Genomic DNA, 18,149 nt, shown 5'->3' with positions numbered 1-18,149 from the left:
AGTGTTGGGACCACAACTATTCACATTCTACATTAATGATCAGGATGAAGAAACTGAAGACAATGTTGCTAAGTTTGGAGATGCCACATAGACAGGTGGTGGGGCAGGTATGTTGATGAAGTGGGGAGGCTGCAGAAGAATGTGGACAGTATAGGAGAGTGGACAAAGGAGTTACAGAAGGAATACTATTCGGGAAAGTGTGATTATGCACATCGGTAGGAAGAATAGAGGCATAGACAATTTTCTAAACTTTCAAACTTTCAGTTAGCAGTTAGGAAGGCAAATATAATGTTATCATTCATTTCAAGAGGGCAAACAAACAAGAGCAGAAATGTACTGCTGAGGCTAAATAAGACTCTGGTCAAACCATATTTGGAATATGTCTTTGGTCCTATGTCTTATGCTCTTGTGGTCTTGATATCTAATTTGGAAGCTATTCTGAATCTTGGAAATTATTTTATTCAAGATGTACAATTTTGTCATCTCTGCAAATAAGTCTTCTTAGTAACATTACTTCTCATGTAATGTCTTTCCCATATAATTATATATTTTGCTTACTTAAAATATGCTGATTTCACAGTGATACAAAGTTCTGCTTTTTTTAAAATTTACTCATGGGACATGAACCTAGCTAGCTGGGCCAACATTTATTGGTAACTCATGTTGCCCTTGAGAAGGTAGTGGGAAGTTGCCTTCTTGAACCACTGCACTTCATGTGATGTAGCTGGACTCACAATGCTGTTAGCTGGGGAATTCCAGGATTTTAACCCACTAACACTGAAAGAGTGGCAGAACGGTGAGTGGCTTGGAGGGTAACTTGCAGATGATGGTGTTCCCACTTATCTGTTGCCCTTGTCCTTCTAGATTGAAGTGATCTTTTGTACATACTACTGCTACTGAGCATCAGTGGTGGAGGAAGTAGATGTTTGAGGATGTGATGCCAATGAAGCAAGCTAGCATGTACTGGATGCCATGATGTGGAGGAGCTGGTTTTGACTGGAGTGGACAAGGTTAAAAATCACACAACACCAGCTTATAGTCCAACAGGTTTATTTGGAAGCACTATCTTTCAGAGAGCTGCTCCTTCATCAGGTGGCTGTGGTGCAGGATCATTAGATAGAGAATTTATAGCAAAAGATTACAGTGTCATGCAGCTAAAATTATGTATTGAACAAGCCTAGATTGCTGTTAAGTTTTTCATCTTTTAGAATGGGTTATAGGTTTCGGTTCATTAATATTAATGAGTAGCGCTCAGAAAGCTAGTGCTTCCAAATAAACCTGTTGGACTATAACCTGGTGTTGTGTGATTTTTAACTATGTACTGGACGAGGAGAGGTGATGGCCCATTGGTATCATTGTTATTATCAAAATTCCCACTACAAACCCTGCCAGAGCAGTTGGTGGAATGTGAATTCACTTTTTAAAAATCTGGAATTAGGAATCTAATGATGACCTTGTAACTTTTGCCAATTGTTAGTAAAACACATCTGGTTCACTCATGGCCTTTAGGGAAAGAACCTGCCATTCTTCCCTTTGTGTGACTCCAGACCCACAGCAAGGAAGTTAATTCTTAATTGTCTTCTGGACAATTAGGGACGGGCAATAAATGTTGGCCCAGCCAACAATACCAATATTTCATGAATGAATTTTAAAACAAGCTTTGATTATTGGTGAAGCTACACTCCTCCAGTCCACACTTCTAACTTGTGCCTTGTAGATGATGGACAGGCTTTGGGGGGATTCAAGGTGTGAGTTGCTCACTGCAGTATTCCTAGCCTTCTCTTGTAGCCACTGTATCTATACAGGGAGGCTAGTTAAGTTTCGAGGATGTTGATAATGAGGGAATTAATTATTGCATTGCCATTGAATGTCAAAGGGCGGTGGTTAGATTGTCTTATTGGAGATAATCATTGCCTGGTATTGTGTGGCATGCATGTTACTTACCACTTGTTAGCCCAGGTTTGGGTAAGGTCCAGGTCTTGTTGCATTTGAACACGGACATCTTCAGTGTTTAAGGAATCGTGAATGGTGTTGAACACTGAGCAATCATCAGCAAACATACCCACTTCTGACTTTATGATGGAGGGAAGGTAATTAATGAAGCAGCTGAAAATTATTGGACTAGGATGCTACCCAGAGGAACTCCTGCAGAGATGTCCTGGAGCTGAGATGACTGACCTCCAACGACCACACCATCTTCCTATGTGCCAGGTATAACTCCAACCAGTGGAGAGTCTGTCCCCTGATTCACATTGATTCCAATTTTGCTACAAAGCCTTGATGTCACATTCAGTCCAAAGCAGCCTTGATGCCAAGGCTGTCATTCTCACCTCACCTCTGGAATTCTTTAGTTCATGTTTGAACCAAGACTGTCATGGGGTCAGGGGCTAAATGGCCCTGGTGGAACCCAAACTGGGTGTCACTGAGCAGGTTATTGCTGAGAAGATGCTGCTTGTTAGCATTGTTGATGTCACCTTCCATCAATTTACTAATGATCAAGAGTAGACTAATGGATTTGCCCTGCTTTTTGTGCATATCTGAGCAGTGTTCCACACTGTTGGGTGGATGCCAAATTTGTATCGGACCTGGAACAACTTGGTTATGAGTGCAGCAAGTTCTGGAGCACAAGTCTTCAGTGCTATTGCTATAATAGTGGAGGCAACAGCCGAGTGGTATTATCACTGGACTGTTATAACAGAGACCTGGATAATGTTCTGGAGACCAAGGTTCAAATGCTGCCACAGGAGATGGTAGAAATTGAATTCAATAAAGATCTGGAATTAAGAATCTCACGATGATCATGAATCCATTTGGAATTGTTGTAAAAACCCATCTGGCTCATTTTTGCCCTTGAGGGAAGGATACTGCTGCCATGTAACCCTTACTGCTCTCTGGGCAGTTAGGGATGGGCAATAAATGCCAGCCTAGTCAGCAATGCCCTCAACCTGTGAATGAATGGGAGGAACACAAACAGGAATACTGTTCACCAGCTGAGAGAGGTCAGTTAGTAGTATCAATAGGACATTTCCTTGCCCACATTTAAGCTGATACTATGAAATTTCATTAAGTCTAGAGTCAATGTTGAGGACTCCCACAGTAAATCCTTCCCAACTTTATGTTATAATAACTCTCTCAACTGTCCTGCCACCTCTGATAGATCTGTTTTGCAGTGGGAAAGAACATATTCAGTGATGGTGATGGTGGTGTCTGGGATATTGTCTGTAAGGTATGATTCTGTGAGTGTGATTCTGTCAGATTGTTGCTTGACTAGTCCGTGAGATAGCTCTCTGAATTTTGGCACTAGATCGCAGATGTTAGTAAGGAGGACTTTGCAGTGTTGTTTATGACATTGTCGTTTCCAGTGTGTAGGTTGATGCCAGGCGGTGTGTGTAGTTTCATTCTTTTTTTGAGACTTTGTAGAAACTGATACAATTGAGTGTTTTGTAAAGCCATTTCAAAGAGCAGAAGGTCAATCACATTGCTGTGGATCTGGAACCTTATGTCAGAGAGACCAGCTAAGGAAACATTGTGGTGTAGAGTTGGGAGGGAGTTGCTCTGGGTGTCATCAGTATTGACTTTGCACCCCATAAAGATTGATGCTATCAGGTTAAACATGAGCAAAGAAACATTCTACTTGAATACCATCCTCCCTCAACTGATGAATCAGTACTCCATTTTGTATAATATTTGGAAGAAGACCCAGCAGATGATTGTGAATCGGGTACATTTTTCTGACAATCAAAAGCAGTCCCATAGTCACCATTAGATTCTTAATTCCAGAGAGAAAGGAACTTCGATTATCTGGCATTCAATTATCCGAATTTCGGATTATCCGGCAAGATCTCAAGGTCCCGATGCTTGGCTAATCTGTGTTATCCGGCATTCGATTATCCAAATAAAATACACTCCAACCATGTCATTTGAATAATCGAGATTCCTCTGTATTTATTGAATTAAATTTCCACCATCTACCATGGCAGTATTTGAACCCACATCCCCAGTATATTAGCTGAGTTTCTGAAGTAATAGTCTCGTGATGTCACCTGGCCATTGATTCTCCACTGCAGCTGTTCTTGAGTGTTTTATTCTGTTCACTGGTTAAAACAGAAGATTCTAGCCATTTGGGGGTAAAATTGAGAATTTCCATCCTTTTCGCAATTTTGCTGCATGAGTCTCACAGTCTGCATTAGTAATAAATTATTCCTGCTTTAATCATTGTTTTACTGAATAATTCTCAATCCTGAGTTGGAATAAGAAAGGGCTACTGAAATAAATCACAGGTAGGAATGGTCTATAAATTCTCAAAGAGTTGCCTCACTATAAGACAAAGTATAAGTAGGAAAGTAATAGAAGCATGTCAGAAGGGCATTACAACTGTCATGGGTGATTGTATTTTGACTGTGCATATCAGATGGGCAAAAGTAACGTAGAAGCCAAATTTGTGGATTTCATCAGGGATTATTTCTTAGAGTGGTACATTATACAACCTGCCTGGGAACAGGCCATTTACGTTATAGGAAGGCATAATGAGGCAGGATTAATAGTCAATCTTCAGCTTAAGGATCATCCTGAGGATAATGATTACAGAATGGTCAAATTTCAAATTCACTTTGAGGGAGATCAATATGGTGGCCAAACAAATGTCCTAAACTTTAACAAGGGCAGTTGCAGCATATGAAGAAAGATTTGGATAAAGAGAGTTGGGAAAGTAGACTGAGGGAAAATTAGTGGATAAGCACTCAGAGATATTTCAGAAGCTATTTCAGAATACTCAGCAAAAATATTCTGGACGAAAAGAAAAGGTTAAACCGGTGGCATGGAGGCTCAATGTTTAGCACTGCTGTCTCAAGCGCTAGGGGTCTGGGTTCAATTCCAGCCTTGGGTGGCTGTCTGTGTCTAGTTTGCACATTCTCCCTGTGTCTGCGTGGGTTTCCTCCAGGTGTTCCGGTTTCCTCCCACAGTCCAAGGATGTGCGAGTTAGATGAATTAGCCAAGCTAAATTGCTTGTAATACTCAGGGATGTGTAGATTAGGTGCATTAGTCAGGGGAAATGAAGGGCAGGATAATTGGCCTGGTTGGGATACTCTTCGGAGGGTTGGTGTGGACTTGTTGTGCCAAATGGCCTGTTTCCACACTGTATGAACCATCCCTGGTTAACAAAGTTAACAAGGAGAGTATCTAATGAAAAGCCAAGGTTTACAAAACGGTAAAAACTAATGATAGGCCAGAGGATTGGAAGTTGTTTTTAAGAACCAGTGGCCTGGTCATGAAAATACACTGCTAAAAAATACAACAAAAAGCAGGCAATAGCCTACATTACAAGGGGGTTGGACTTTAAAAACAAAGAAGATATATTACTGGTGAAGAAATGTTGGCGAGGCTAGACCTGGGAAGCTGTGTCCAGTTTTGGTCCTTGTACTTAAGAGGGGATGTACTGGGATTTGAGGTTATTCAGACAAGTTTCATTTGGCGAATTCATGGAAAGAAAGGTTGAACTTATCAAGAATGGCTAAACAGTTTAGGCTTTACTTCCTTCCTTCTTTCATTTATTCACATATTAGATTTTGAACATATGATTTGAACATATCTTAGTGGTGGAGGATGTACCACCGTAGAACACAGAAGAGGCACTGTTCCAAGATATCAAGAAGGCTAACGCATGGTAGCAATAACTACAACTACATTTGGTCAGTCATAATCATAGAATCCCTACAGTGTGGACACAGGCTATTTGGCCCAACAAGTCCACACTGACCTCCAAAAAGTAACCCACCCAGACCCTTTCCCTACCGCTTACATTTTCCCTGACTAATGCACCTAACCTACACACCCCTGAACACTATGGGCAATTTAGCATGGCCAATTCATGTAAACTGCACATCTTTGGATTGTGGGAGGAAACCGGAGCACCTGGAGGAAACCCATGTAGACATGGGGAGAATGTGCAAACTCCACACAGACAGTTGCCTGAGGCTGAAATCGAACCCACACCCCTCGCAATGTGAGGCAGCAGTGCTAACCACTGAGCCACCATTCCATCCTAATAATTAAGATCTTTAGAGAGCAGATACATCTTCACCCACAGACTTTGCACTGTCACAAACTAATTAAGAAGAATATATTGATAATTATGTCCCATTGTTCAACAAGTCATCACAAAATATATAAATGAATAAAATCCAAATGAGCTAGGAAAGTAATTTTCCTAACTAATTACTACTACAGGACAAAAGCTAATCACATCAGGTTTAGTCAGTAGCTGTAAAGTAGCTTTTTACTGCAACATATCTTTAACAACAGTAGAGAGAGGAAAGAATTCCTAGGGTTTGGAGGGATATGGGTCGGGTGCTGGCCGGTGGGACTAGATTGGGCTGGGACATCTGGTCGACATGGACGGGTTGGACCGAAGGATCTGTTTCCTTGCTGCACATCTCTATGACTCTATGTCCCTTCAAAAACCCCAGATAAATACACATTGAATCATAATTAATAGAGACAAAAGAAAAATGGCTTACAACGTATACTGTGACTGGAAAATATGTACAATTTAAATAAAATTCGGATGAGCAAATGGCCTGACCAAAAGGTAGAAAATGATTTTCTCAGTCCTTTGATTTTGCAATGAAGATATGCTGCTGTCTTAGGGTGATGGTTATCTTTTAATAATTCTTTTACAATTCTTTCTTTTAAGCTGTTGAGGTTTTTCTGTCTTCCTCCCACACAGAGGGAGACAGTGAGGTAGAGATGAATGCTTTCTTACTGTGGGTTTTGGACATTTCATGTTCTGCTGTTGCTGGCACTTATAACTTTTAAATACTGCAGTTCAACAAGAAGGTTGTTATCAGACAGAATTTCATTAACTTGAAGGATTCTTGAGCTGTTTAATTTCAAATCCTCCCTTTTATGGCTTCAAAAAACAACACTGTATTGCATAGCTCAAAAATATGCAACACCTGATTTTCAAGTTGCAAAACTCTTTGGTTTTTCTATTATATCAGTTCAACTTCTGTTTCAGTTTATAATCACAAAAAAGAAAATATGGCGATGCCAATTTATGAATGTCCGACTCATGATCATAGAACATAGAACATTAGAGCGCAGTACAGGCCCTTCGGCCCTCGATGTTGCGCCGACCTGTCATACCAATCTGAAGCCCATCTAACCCACACTATTCCATGTACGTCCATATGCTTGTCCAATGACGACTTAAATGTACTTAAAGTTGGCGAATCTACTACCGTTGTAGGCAATTTTTTTTGGTGACATAGTCAGCACAAGATCTCCCTGATGATATTCAAGTTGGGTTACATTGCCAAACCTATTGCAGAGATTTGAGCCTATACTCCTGGTTGATATTTTGGAAGACTACTGAATTATTAGGAATGTTGCCTTTTAAAGGAGACATTAAATAGATGCCCTAGTTGCCCTCTCAGGTGGCCATAATTTATCCCATCACAGGATTCAAAAAAGATCAGTGGAGTTCACTTCAAGAGCACAGAATTAACGAATTGAGTATTGTGAAATGTTGACAAGTGTTGTGTTATTGGATAATAACATTAAAGTTATTTACATTTCCTGAACAGAACTGTCAGGTCAGGCAGTTAGAGCCACAAATAATAAGAGCCAGTATAGAATCATAGAGCTGTACAGATGGAAACAGACCCTTTGGTCCAACTCATCCATTTGACCAGATATCCTAAATTAATCTAGTCCTATTTGCCAGCATTTGACCCATATTCCTCTAAACACTTTGTATTCATATACACATCCAGATGCCTTTTAAATATTGTAATTGTACCAGCCCCATCACTTCCTCTGGCAGCTCATTCCATTCACAGTCAAAGGGATCATGTTTTGAACAGGTAGCACTCCCTCAGCGTTGTACTGCTAGTTGAGATCATGTGCTCATATGCGCATGTGCTAGTGCTTGTCTCTAATGTCTCATCGTTAGTCCAACAATAACCAAACAGTAAATTGAACAATGGATCCTCATCACCGTTCCCTTTTCTCCTTTCAGTTTTGATCCAAACCCATTAAGGCGACACACCTTCTGGACGATCGTGGTTGGTGGAAGTTTTATGTGGACAGCTATTTATGGCATCAATCAGTCTCAGGTTCAGCGGTACATCGCATGTAAAAACCGGTTTGAGGCTAAGCTGTAAGTATGAGCTCTACAGTTGCTGAATCTATTGCAGTGTGTGACATAGTGGCCAAGTAGCTCAGCGGTGGTTACAAATAAACACATTTCATGTTACCCACAATTTCCAGGTATTCCCCCACCATGGCACCAGCTCCTCTCCACTTGTTCCGATCACCATGCTGTTTGTAATACAGTGCAGAGGAAACCCCAGCCAAAGGATTAATCTAATCAAATCACCACAAGGTTTTCAATTCAGAAATATATTGTAGTATCAATCAGAATTTGATAGAATCATAGAAACCCTATAGCATGGAAGCAGGCCATTCTGCCCATCAAATCCACTCTGCCTTCTGAAAAGCATTGAACCAAGACCCTCTCACTGTAACTGTCCAGTTCTCATGGCCAATCCGAACCCACACATTTTTGGACTGTGGGAGGAAACCAGATCACCAGGAGGCAACCTTTGCAGACACAGGTAGAATGTGCAAACTTCTGACAGACAGTCACCCGAGAGTGGAATCGCATCCAGGTACCTGACACTGTGAGGCAGCAGTGTTAACACTGAGCTGCTACTGTCCTTGGAATATTGTAATAACTCTACAAACACATACTGATCAGGGTTCACTGGTTTGATATGATAGGCTTAGGAACAACGCACCTAAAAAAAGGAAATGGATTTTCTTCCATCATAAGTGCATTTGTGCAATCACTGCAATATCTTTGTCTTTTATTCTTTCTGTGTTGAGGGCCTTTAAAGTAAGATTTTACCATTGTGCTGTGGTAACTGATCAGACTCAGACATGTCACAAGCTCTGAAAAATTGGGATCTGTGGACCGCTTATAAATGGTCCACAGCTGAGACACTGTCTTAATTCCCCTCTAGGCTGTGCTATGATTTTTAATTTTACAAATAGATGTGAATAAATTGTGATCTTTTCACTTCCAACCCCTTTAAGCTGCCATTCTCAGATTTTCTTTATTTCAGATCTCTCTACCTCAATTTGGTTGGTTTGTGGATAACAGCATTCTGTGCAGTGTTTACTGGGCTCACAATGTACTCTACTTATCATCAATGTGATCCTCTGACTCAGAAGAAAATCAGAGCACCAGACCAGGTAAGCTGTCAACAGTGAGTCATCAAATATCTTTTCAGCTCTGCAGGACATGCACCCCATTGGCTTCTTGCTAGCTCTCTACTGAGTAATTCAGTCAGTCATATTCCCCTGCTCCAAGATCAAATATCCTGCAAGTTTATCTCCATCAACAATCTATCCAAATTTCCTGTGAAATCAATGATTATCTCGGCTTCATCAGAAACAGTGATCTCCAGGAGATTACCACCCACTGCATTAAACAGTTTGTCCCCATGACTCTTGCTGTTAAACCTGTGTCCTTCAGTTTTGGTATCATAAACTCATGGCAACAACTTTCCTGTGTCCAACTAATTAAACGTTCATTTTTTCCTCTAACAGATCTCCAAACATTCTCCAACTTTACTCCACAGAGAACAATCCTATTTCCTACAATTTAACCCTGTAGCTAAACTCCCTCACCTTTGGGAGACTTTTTGGAGATCTCCTCTGCACTCCTCAAATACTTTAATATCTTTCCTCAAGCATGAAGACCAGAACTGGACATACTGCTTTAAGTGCAGTCTGACATGAGCTATATTAAAGTTCAAAATAATTTTTCCTGCTTTTCAATTCAATATCTCTGTAATATGAAGCTCAAGGTTTGATATACTTTGATTAACATTTCCTGCCACCAGTAAAAAGTAATACACATGAACGCCCCACATCATTCTATTCATTTCCTCTCTTTAAAATTGTATCACTAAGTAAGTATACATTTCCCCTCTATGACCTTTCTGACAAAATGCATCACCTTACTCTTCTCTGTAATCACAAGCAAAAATAAACGAATGGCAGGCAAACATGCTACAAATAACTCATTCCCTCTCCCCCCAAAGCCTTTCCACTATTTACAAGACATGAGTCAACAGTGTGACAGAATACTCCACACTTGCCTGAATGAGCACAGATCCAACAACACTCAAGAAGCTTAACACTATCCAGGACAAACAGTCCTCTTAATTGTCACCACAACCACAAGCATTCACTTCCTGCACCACTGACATTCAGTGGCAGCAGTCTGTACCAACTACAAGCTGTACTGCATACATTCATCAAGACCCCTTAGACAGTTTATTCCAAATCCATGGCCAATACAAACTTGAAGGACAAATACAGTAGATACATGGAAACAGCACCTGCAAGTTCCCCTCCAAGTCCCTCTTCTTGCTGAAAAGTCAACCTCCTTTGCATTCCTCGAAAGCCATGACATCCTTCCTATTGTTCAGTAATCAGAACTACACCACAGTATTCCAGCTGTGGCGTAACCAAAATTTTGTACAGCTCTAACATGAGCCCCTTGCTCTTATAAACTATGTTACAATTGACAAAGAAAAGCATCCCATATGCCTTCTTAACTGTCCTATTAATCTGTCTTAACGCTTTCAGGGATCTGTGGACAAGCACCCAAGATTCCTGTTTCTCTGAGCTTCCTAGGGTCTTGCCACTCATTAAGCACTTCATTGTTTTATTCCTCCTTCACAAATATATTACCCCTCATTTATCCCTTGTGCCCTTACATAGGGTTAAATTCCATCTGCCACTGATCTGGCCATATGACTAATTTATTTATTTCCTCCTGTAACCCAGCACCTTTCTCCTCTTTGCCAACCACCTGGGCCAATTTTTGTGTCACCTGCAAACTTACATATCATCCCCACAACATTCTCATCTCCATTCCAATGTTTTCTTGTTTGTAGAACCTAGTCTCTCTTAGATCTCTATATATGCCTAGTTATGGTGCTAGTTCTTGAATTGTTTCTGCCTTCTTAGCTCTGACAGAAAATTATATTTCCAATTTACTTGCTAATTCAATTAATCTGATTTTTGTGATCTTTCCCAAGTTCAATGGAGACATCTTTTCCATGTGTAGTAAGTTTTGCGCAGTTTCTGGTGCCATCATATTTCTTAAAGCAAAGGACTGCCTTCTGTCCTTTTTATCCTATATTACTTACACTAAGTCCAGATCCAAGCTTACATTGTCCTTGTTCAAAAAAAACACCAACAAGCCCCAAAATTTTGTCACAAGCAAACGGAATAGTGTGTTAGAAATCAAGGCACACCATTCCAGCAGTCACCAGAAATGAAGATTTGAAGAAACTACCATGAATCCAAATTTGCCTGGTTTACAGCTACCAGGGATACAAACAAGGGACACCAGGGTCCTACAGTAGCAAAGAAAAGAGCAATATATTGTAACATTCTTAACTCTAACAACAAGAAGAAAATAATTTCTAGTTTATCTATTTTCAAAGTTATCCCTTTTAAAAGCTTGCAACACACAGGCACACAAAGAAATCAAACAAACTGAACACAAATATTATGGATGGAGGGGAAAAGTAATCAGAAGACCACAGTTCTGTAGCATCAGTCAAAATGACAAACTGGATGAGTTGATTTCACAATCTTTTGATTCTTCAATGATGCCACGGTGTTATCAGGCTGTACTTCACAGTTTGCGTGATTGGATTTGGGGTCTTTCTGATTGTCTTTAAATTTAGAATTTTTTTCAGCATCTCTGAATGTAATTTTCTGCTTTTTCAACAGTAAATTAGAGAGAGCAACTTTACAAAGAAAGGGGAGGGGAAAAATCATCACAGTTCACTTTTGGAGGACTTCTTGCTTCTCTCTTTTTTACTCCTTGCAGAAACTGCTAAGCACCATGACCATGAGGCTTGTTGCTATGCTGAAATGTCCTGAACTAAAATGAATGGTGCCAACTTCATCTAGATTTTATGTCCCCAAATAATAACATTGTTCATCAGTTAGCTCCTCTTGATTTTATAAAGTTGTAAACAATTCCTTATACATTCTGCATATTTAAAGCAGAGACTACATATCAGATTTTTCATGTATAGCCATAAAAAAAGGTGATCTCTTACAATTCTAAGAGTCTAATTTTAGACAACCTCCCCAGTAAATCCTACTTTGAATTTAAACCGTGCCACTACCATCTCTGCTTTTGCTGATATTTTGTGATAGTCATTGGTGAGGTGCCAGAAGACTGGAGGCTGACTGACATGGTGCCACTATTTAAGAAGGGTGGTAAGGAAAAGCCTGGGAACTACAGATCAGTGAGCCTGACATCGATGGTGGGCAAGTTGTTGGAGGGAATCCTAAGGGACAGGATTCAGATGTATTTGAAAAGGTGAGATCTGATTAGGGATAGTCAACATGGTCGTGTGTGTGAGAAATCATGTCTCACTAACTTGGTTGAGTTTTTTGAAGAAGTAACAGAAAGGATTGATGAGGACAGAGCGGTGGACACGATCTACATGGACTTCAGTAAGGTGTTCGAAAAGGTTCCTCATGGTGGACCGGTTGGCAAGGTTAGATCTCATGCAATACAGGGAGAAATAGCCATTTGGATACAGAACTGGCTCACAGGTAGAAGACAGAGGATGGTGGTGGAGGGTTGTTTTTCAGACGAGAGACCTGTGACCAGTGGAGTGCCATAAGGATCGGTGCTGGGCCCTCTACTGTTTGTCATTTACATAAATGATTTGGATGCAAGCATAAGAGGCACAGTTTAGTAAGTTTGGAGATGACACCAAATTTGGAGCTGGAGTGGATAGAGAAGAAGGTTATCTCAGAGTACAATGAGATCTTGATCAGATGTGCCAATGGGCTGAAAAGTGGCAGTTGGAGGTTAATTTAGATAAATGTGAGGTGCTGCATTTGGAAAGGCAAATCAGGATAGGCCTTATACACTTAATGGTAAGGTCCTGGATAGGGTTGCTGAATCGAGACCTTGGAGTGCAGGTTCATAGTTCTTTGAAAGTGGAGTCACAGGTAGACAGGATAGAGAAGTTGTTGTTTGGTATGCTTTCCTTTATGGGTCAAACCATTGAGAATTGGAATTGGGAGGTTATGTTGTGGCTGTACAGGACATTAGTTAGGCCACTTTTGGAATATTGTGTGTAATTCTGTTCTCCCTCCCTTGTTGTGACCAGAAAGGGTTCAGGAAAGATTTACAAGGATGTTGCCAGGGTTGGAGGATTGAGCTCCAGGAAGGTGATGAATTGGTTGGGGCTACTTTCTCTAGAGCACTGGAGGCCGAGGGGTGACCTGTAGACGTTTATAAAATCATGTGGGACATGGATAGAGTAAATAGGCAAGGACTTTTTCCACAGTGTGGGTGAGTCCAGAACTAGAGGGCATAGGTTTAGGGTGTGAGAGGAAAAATTTAAAAGGGACCTAAGGGGCAACCTTTTCATGCAGAAGGCGGTGCGTATATGGAATGAGCTGCCAGAGGAAGTGTTGGAGGTTGGTACAATTACAACATTTAAAAAGCATCAGGATGGATATGAATAGGAAGGGTTTAGAGAGATATGGGCTAAGTGCTGGCAAATGGGACTAGATTGGGTTAGGATATCTGGTCCGTATGGATGAGTTGGACCGAAGAGTCTGTTTCTATGCTGTAAATCTCTATGACCTTCTCAGTAAACACTTATACAATGTACTCACTAAATAACCTAAGTTTGCCCTGTGTCATTAACTTTGTATCATCCTCTTTGTTTCTAGTAAGCTCACAGCCACTTCTTATTACCCATTTACTATTTAAATGTCAATGAAAGATCTCTGAATTCTGTCTGGCAATTCTATTGTCATTTTCTCTTTGCCAACCTTACTTTCCTCTTCACTTCCCTATCAATTTTTTTGTATTTGACTTGATTCATGCATGAATAATTCAGCTTCATACATCTTATACTTTCTTTTCTTCATAAATTCATAGAATCATACACATAGAAACAGACCTCTGGTCCAACCAGTATACACCGAACATAATCCCAAACTAAACTAGCCCCACCTGCCTGGTCCTGGCTCATATCCCTCCAAGCCTTTCCTAGTCACATACTTATCCAAATGTCTTTTAAAAGTTGTAATTGCACCTGCATCTGACATTTCCTCAGGAAGTTCATTCTGTATGTGAACCACCCTCTAGGAAAAAAATCTCCCTCTCATGTCAGAGAATCACAGAGTGATACAGTACAGAAACAGACTCTTTGGTCCAACCAATCCATGCCAAACACAATCCCAAACTAAACTAGTCCCACCTGCCAGCTCCTGGTCCATATCCCTTCAAACCTTTTCATGACATTTCTATGGTTCTATTCAAGTATGCATTCAAATGTCTTTTAAAAGTTGCAAATTTACCTGCATCCACTACTTCCTCGGGGAGTTCATTCCAAATGCGAACCACCCTCTGTGTAAAAGATCTGTCTTTTTTGCTTTTTTTAAATGTCACTCCCCTCACTCTAGTCTTGAAATTCCCCATCTTAGGGAAAAGGCAACCACCATAAACTCTATCCATACCTCTCAGTATTTTATAAACGTCTATCAAGTCGCTTTTTGTTTGAATATCTTGCCTATTTCTCATGTTATCAAAGCAGGTTTTTGTTCCTCTGCCTTTTGCCCTTGTTGAATTGTATCTCACCTGTATGTGAAACATTCTTCTATAAAGGCTAACTATTGTGCCGTGACAGGTTTTCATGTCACAATTTAATTTTCTGTAATCCGGGCTAAAATCTTTCTTATCCTATTGAAGTTAGCTCTCTTCCTGTTGGGCCAGGTCTGGCTATTCACTATTTATCATCCTTTTTAGATGGCTGAGAGGGATTAAGGAAAAATTGAAGCTGTTTTCTTAGTGAAAGAGTTTTGTTTGAGAATTTTAGTCGTCAGCTCTCTTGTGTCTGTTCTGTTCGAGTAGTGTACTAGTTGCTGTTGGGAAGTGGTCACTTTCATATGTCCAGGGCTCTGAGCTGTACCTGCTGTAAGACAGTATGCACATGGAAACCAGGGTCCTAACATCTTCTTTAACATCCCACTCTGATTTCATCCACCATTCTGTGGAGAATATACCAAGCACACTCTTCCCATTTAAACCATGACTTCACTAGCCCTTTAAGATAATGTTAGATGAAAACCATACTGTGGATCACTGCTAGCCTATTACTCTCCAATTCTGTTCTATGAGTTGTGAAGTTTTCTTTCAGGAATACTCACAAAACTAAGAATTTAGATTTTCGCAGTCTTTTTATAATCTGCAGATTTACAACCAAACACATCTGATCTGGAAGTTTCACAAACTAACCTTTTATACTGAGGTAACTGCTTTCCCTAAAACGATCCTATACTCCTTTACTTGGAGAGAAACTAAATGTTTTTCAATCCTCATTCTGTCTCCTCCAAAGTGCTGAAGCCTAATCATTCTCTGAGTTTTCAAAGCTAAAATCAAACTTCAATTATTCTGAGCCAAAAAGAATCCACTAGTCTTCAATGTTTGTATTCTCTTGCATAAAGCAGCATAGTATAGACAATCTTCCATTCATACTCCAATGCCTCTCTGCTCTGACTAATACTGGACTAAGTCACTGGAAGGACCGTTAAACCTAAAGTTATTTTTTGCAAAGTCTTTCTCACAAATGATCTACCTATATGCCACAATGTTGAAATTCAAATGCTAAAAATGATACTTATATACATAGATAGCATTTGTCACACTACTCCAACAATTCATTACTTCAGGTTAGCACTGCTGCCTCACAGCCCCAGGGACCTGGGTTTGATTCCAGCCTCAGGTAATTGTGTTTGCGGAGTATGTGTGGAGTTTGCACATTCTCCGTGTATCTGCGTGGGTTTTCTCCCACAGTTCAAAGATGTGCAGGTCAGGTGATTTGACCATTCAAAAATTGCCCATAGTGTTCAGGGATGTGCTGGTTAGGTGCATTAATCAGGGGAATGGGTCTGGATGGGTTACTTTTTGGAGGGTCAGTGTGGACTTGTTGGGCCAAATGGCCTGTTTCCACACAGCAGGGATTCTATGAAACTCTGTTTAGTACCCACTTATTTGTAAACAGGAACTAGAGTAGTTCATTTGCTCTGACATTCAATATGATCATGGCTAACCATGCAACTCAGTGCTCTTTGATACCTTTAACACTAAAAACTATATTGCATTCCTTCTTGACAGCATATTTTGGCCTCAAGTGCAATTCTATGGAAGAGAACCGCTCAGGTTCACCACTCTCTGGGGAAAAAAAATCACCTGCACACTGGCTTTGTATCAGAGCTGGGTGAAATTTTCAAGACTCTAAATCATAAGCAATCCCAGAAATATCTCTCAAGTACAGAATAGATAATATTTCCCAGGAAAGTGCCTTGAGTGAGTACCATTTGGGGATTGCCCAAGATTATTTCATAACTGTAGAATACATCTGGTACATTCCTGGGGAATCCCAAACAGTACACATTCGGTGTACACTTCTGTCCCTTCTGACTGGTCAAAACTAAAGTTACAGATATTCAAGATTGCTCTGGAGAACTCCCAGGTCATTTCCAGGATTTACTGGATTTTGTCACTGACTCCTCCTCTCCCCTCCCCCTCTCAACATTTCTGTCTTCATTTCTGGGGATAGGCTGGCCACCAATATCCACCACAAAACACACTGACTCCCACAGTTACCTACACTATGCATTCTCAAAAATCACTTCCTGTAAAGACTCTCAGTTTCTTTGCCTTCTGTCCTGATGATGTCAGCTTCTACAAGGAGGCGGGTGGGGGAGGGTGGACTTCGAAATGTCCATCTTCTTTCTCAACTGAGGATTCCCCATCATCATGGTAGACAGAGCCTTCAGCCATGTCCATCTTATCTCCTGCACTTTGGCCCTCATGCTTTCTCTTCCCTTTGACAACAGTGATAGGGTTCCCCTGGTCTTCACTTACCACCATACAAGTATCCACATACATCATCTCCAGCAGCATGCCACCACCAGACTGAGTTTTGAAAAGATTTTCCTCCCGTATAGTCCCCTCCTTTGTCAGCCTTTTGCAGGGACACTTTGATTCACTTGTCTTCCACTCTCAACACCTCCACAGACCACCCCCAACACCTTCCCATGCAATCACATGACATGTAACATCTACCTATTTAGTTTTTCCCTCCTCACTATGCATGGTCCCAGACACACCTTCCAGGTGAAGCAGCGACTTACCCTGCATTTCACTCAATCTGGTCTACTGTACTTGATGCTCACAATGTGGACTCCTGTACACTGGGGAGATGAAACACAGACTGAGCTTTACAGAACACCTACATATTGTGCTCAAAAATGGCTCTGAGCTTCCTGCTGCCCGCCACTGTGTTCCCTGGCCAACATCTCTGTCTCAGGGTTTTCTACAGTGCTCTGCAATGATCAGCACAAGCAGAAAGAACAGCATCTCATTTTCTGGTTGGGATCCTATAGCTCTCAGGGCTCAATATTGAGTTCAATAATTTTAGATCATGAGCACCTTCTTCCTTGCCCTTATCTCAATCCCCACATGTAAGGTGGTACCACAATTAGCCCAATGGTCCTCATTAGCAGCTACTGATTTTCCCAGAGTGATTGTTACCCATTCACCTATCTATCCAACTGCTGTCTCTCTCTCTCTCTCTCTGGGCTCCACCTCCACCTAACGTTTACTCCTGCCCACTTCCCTCTTTCCCTACCCAATCTTCAGCTTTTCCTAGCTAGAATTAATTGTCCAGAAATGTCAGCCATTTGAGTTACTTCAGCAACTTTCATCTTTGTTGCCTGGATTTTGCTTCATTGACAGGATTCTGTCAGAATCTCACTTGAACGGACAGAGACAGATAGCATTTTTCAGGAAGACTGAAACATAATAGAGTATAGAGTATAAAAATTGGGATGGGCATTTTTTTGTTAATGTTCTTGCTTCAGCAAACCAGGAAGGGTAATGTTTGCCAAGGATTTTGCTTGAATGGACTGCAATGCACAGTATTCCTTAGTAATTTGTCAAATCATATGAGGCAGAAAAATCTCCTTCTAAGTAGGTCTTAATGTGCTAAATCAGGTTTGTTATATTCTTGTGTTTC

The 18,149-nt window shown here is 40.7% G+C and overlaps 1 protein-coding gene across 1 annotated transcript in view; it reads left to right on the top strand.

The window, feature by feature from the left end:
- Positions 1-18,149, top strand: part of LOC132828258 (sodium-coupled monocarboxylate transporter 1-like) — a 94,888-nt gene that overhangs the window by 44,207 nt on the left and 32,532 nt on the right. Inside the window, exons 6-7 of the mRNA XM_060845231.1 lie at positions 8,018-8,158; positions 9,126-9,255. Of these exons, the coding sequence (XP_060701214.1) occupies positions 8,018-8,158; positions 9,126-9,255 (271 nt within the window). The remainder of the gene's footprint in view (positions 1-8,017; positions 8,159-9,125; positions 9,256-18,149) is intronic.

This window comes from Hemiscyllium ocellatum, chromosome 26, assembly GCF_020745735.1.
Source record: "Hemiscyllium ocellatum isolate sHemOce1 chromosome 26, sHemOce1.pat.X.cur, whole genome shotgun sequence".
Lineage (NCBI taxonomy): Eukaryota > Metazoa > Chordata > Chondrichthyes > Orectolobiformes > Hemiscylliidae > Hemiscyllium > Hemiscyllium ocellatum.
This window is presented reverse-complemented; position numbering and strand designations above follow the sequence as displayed.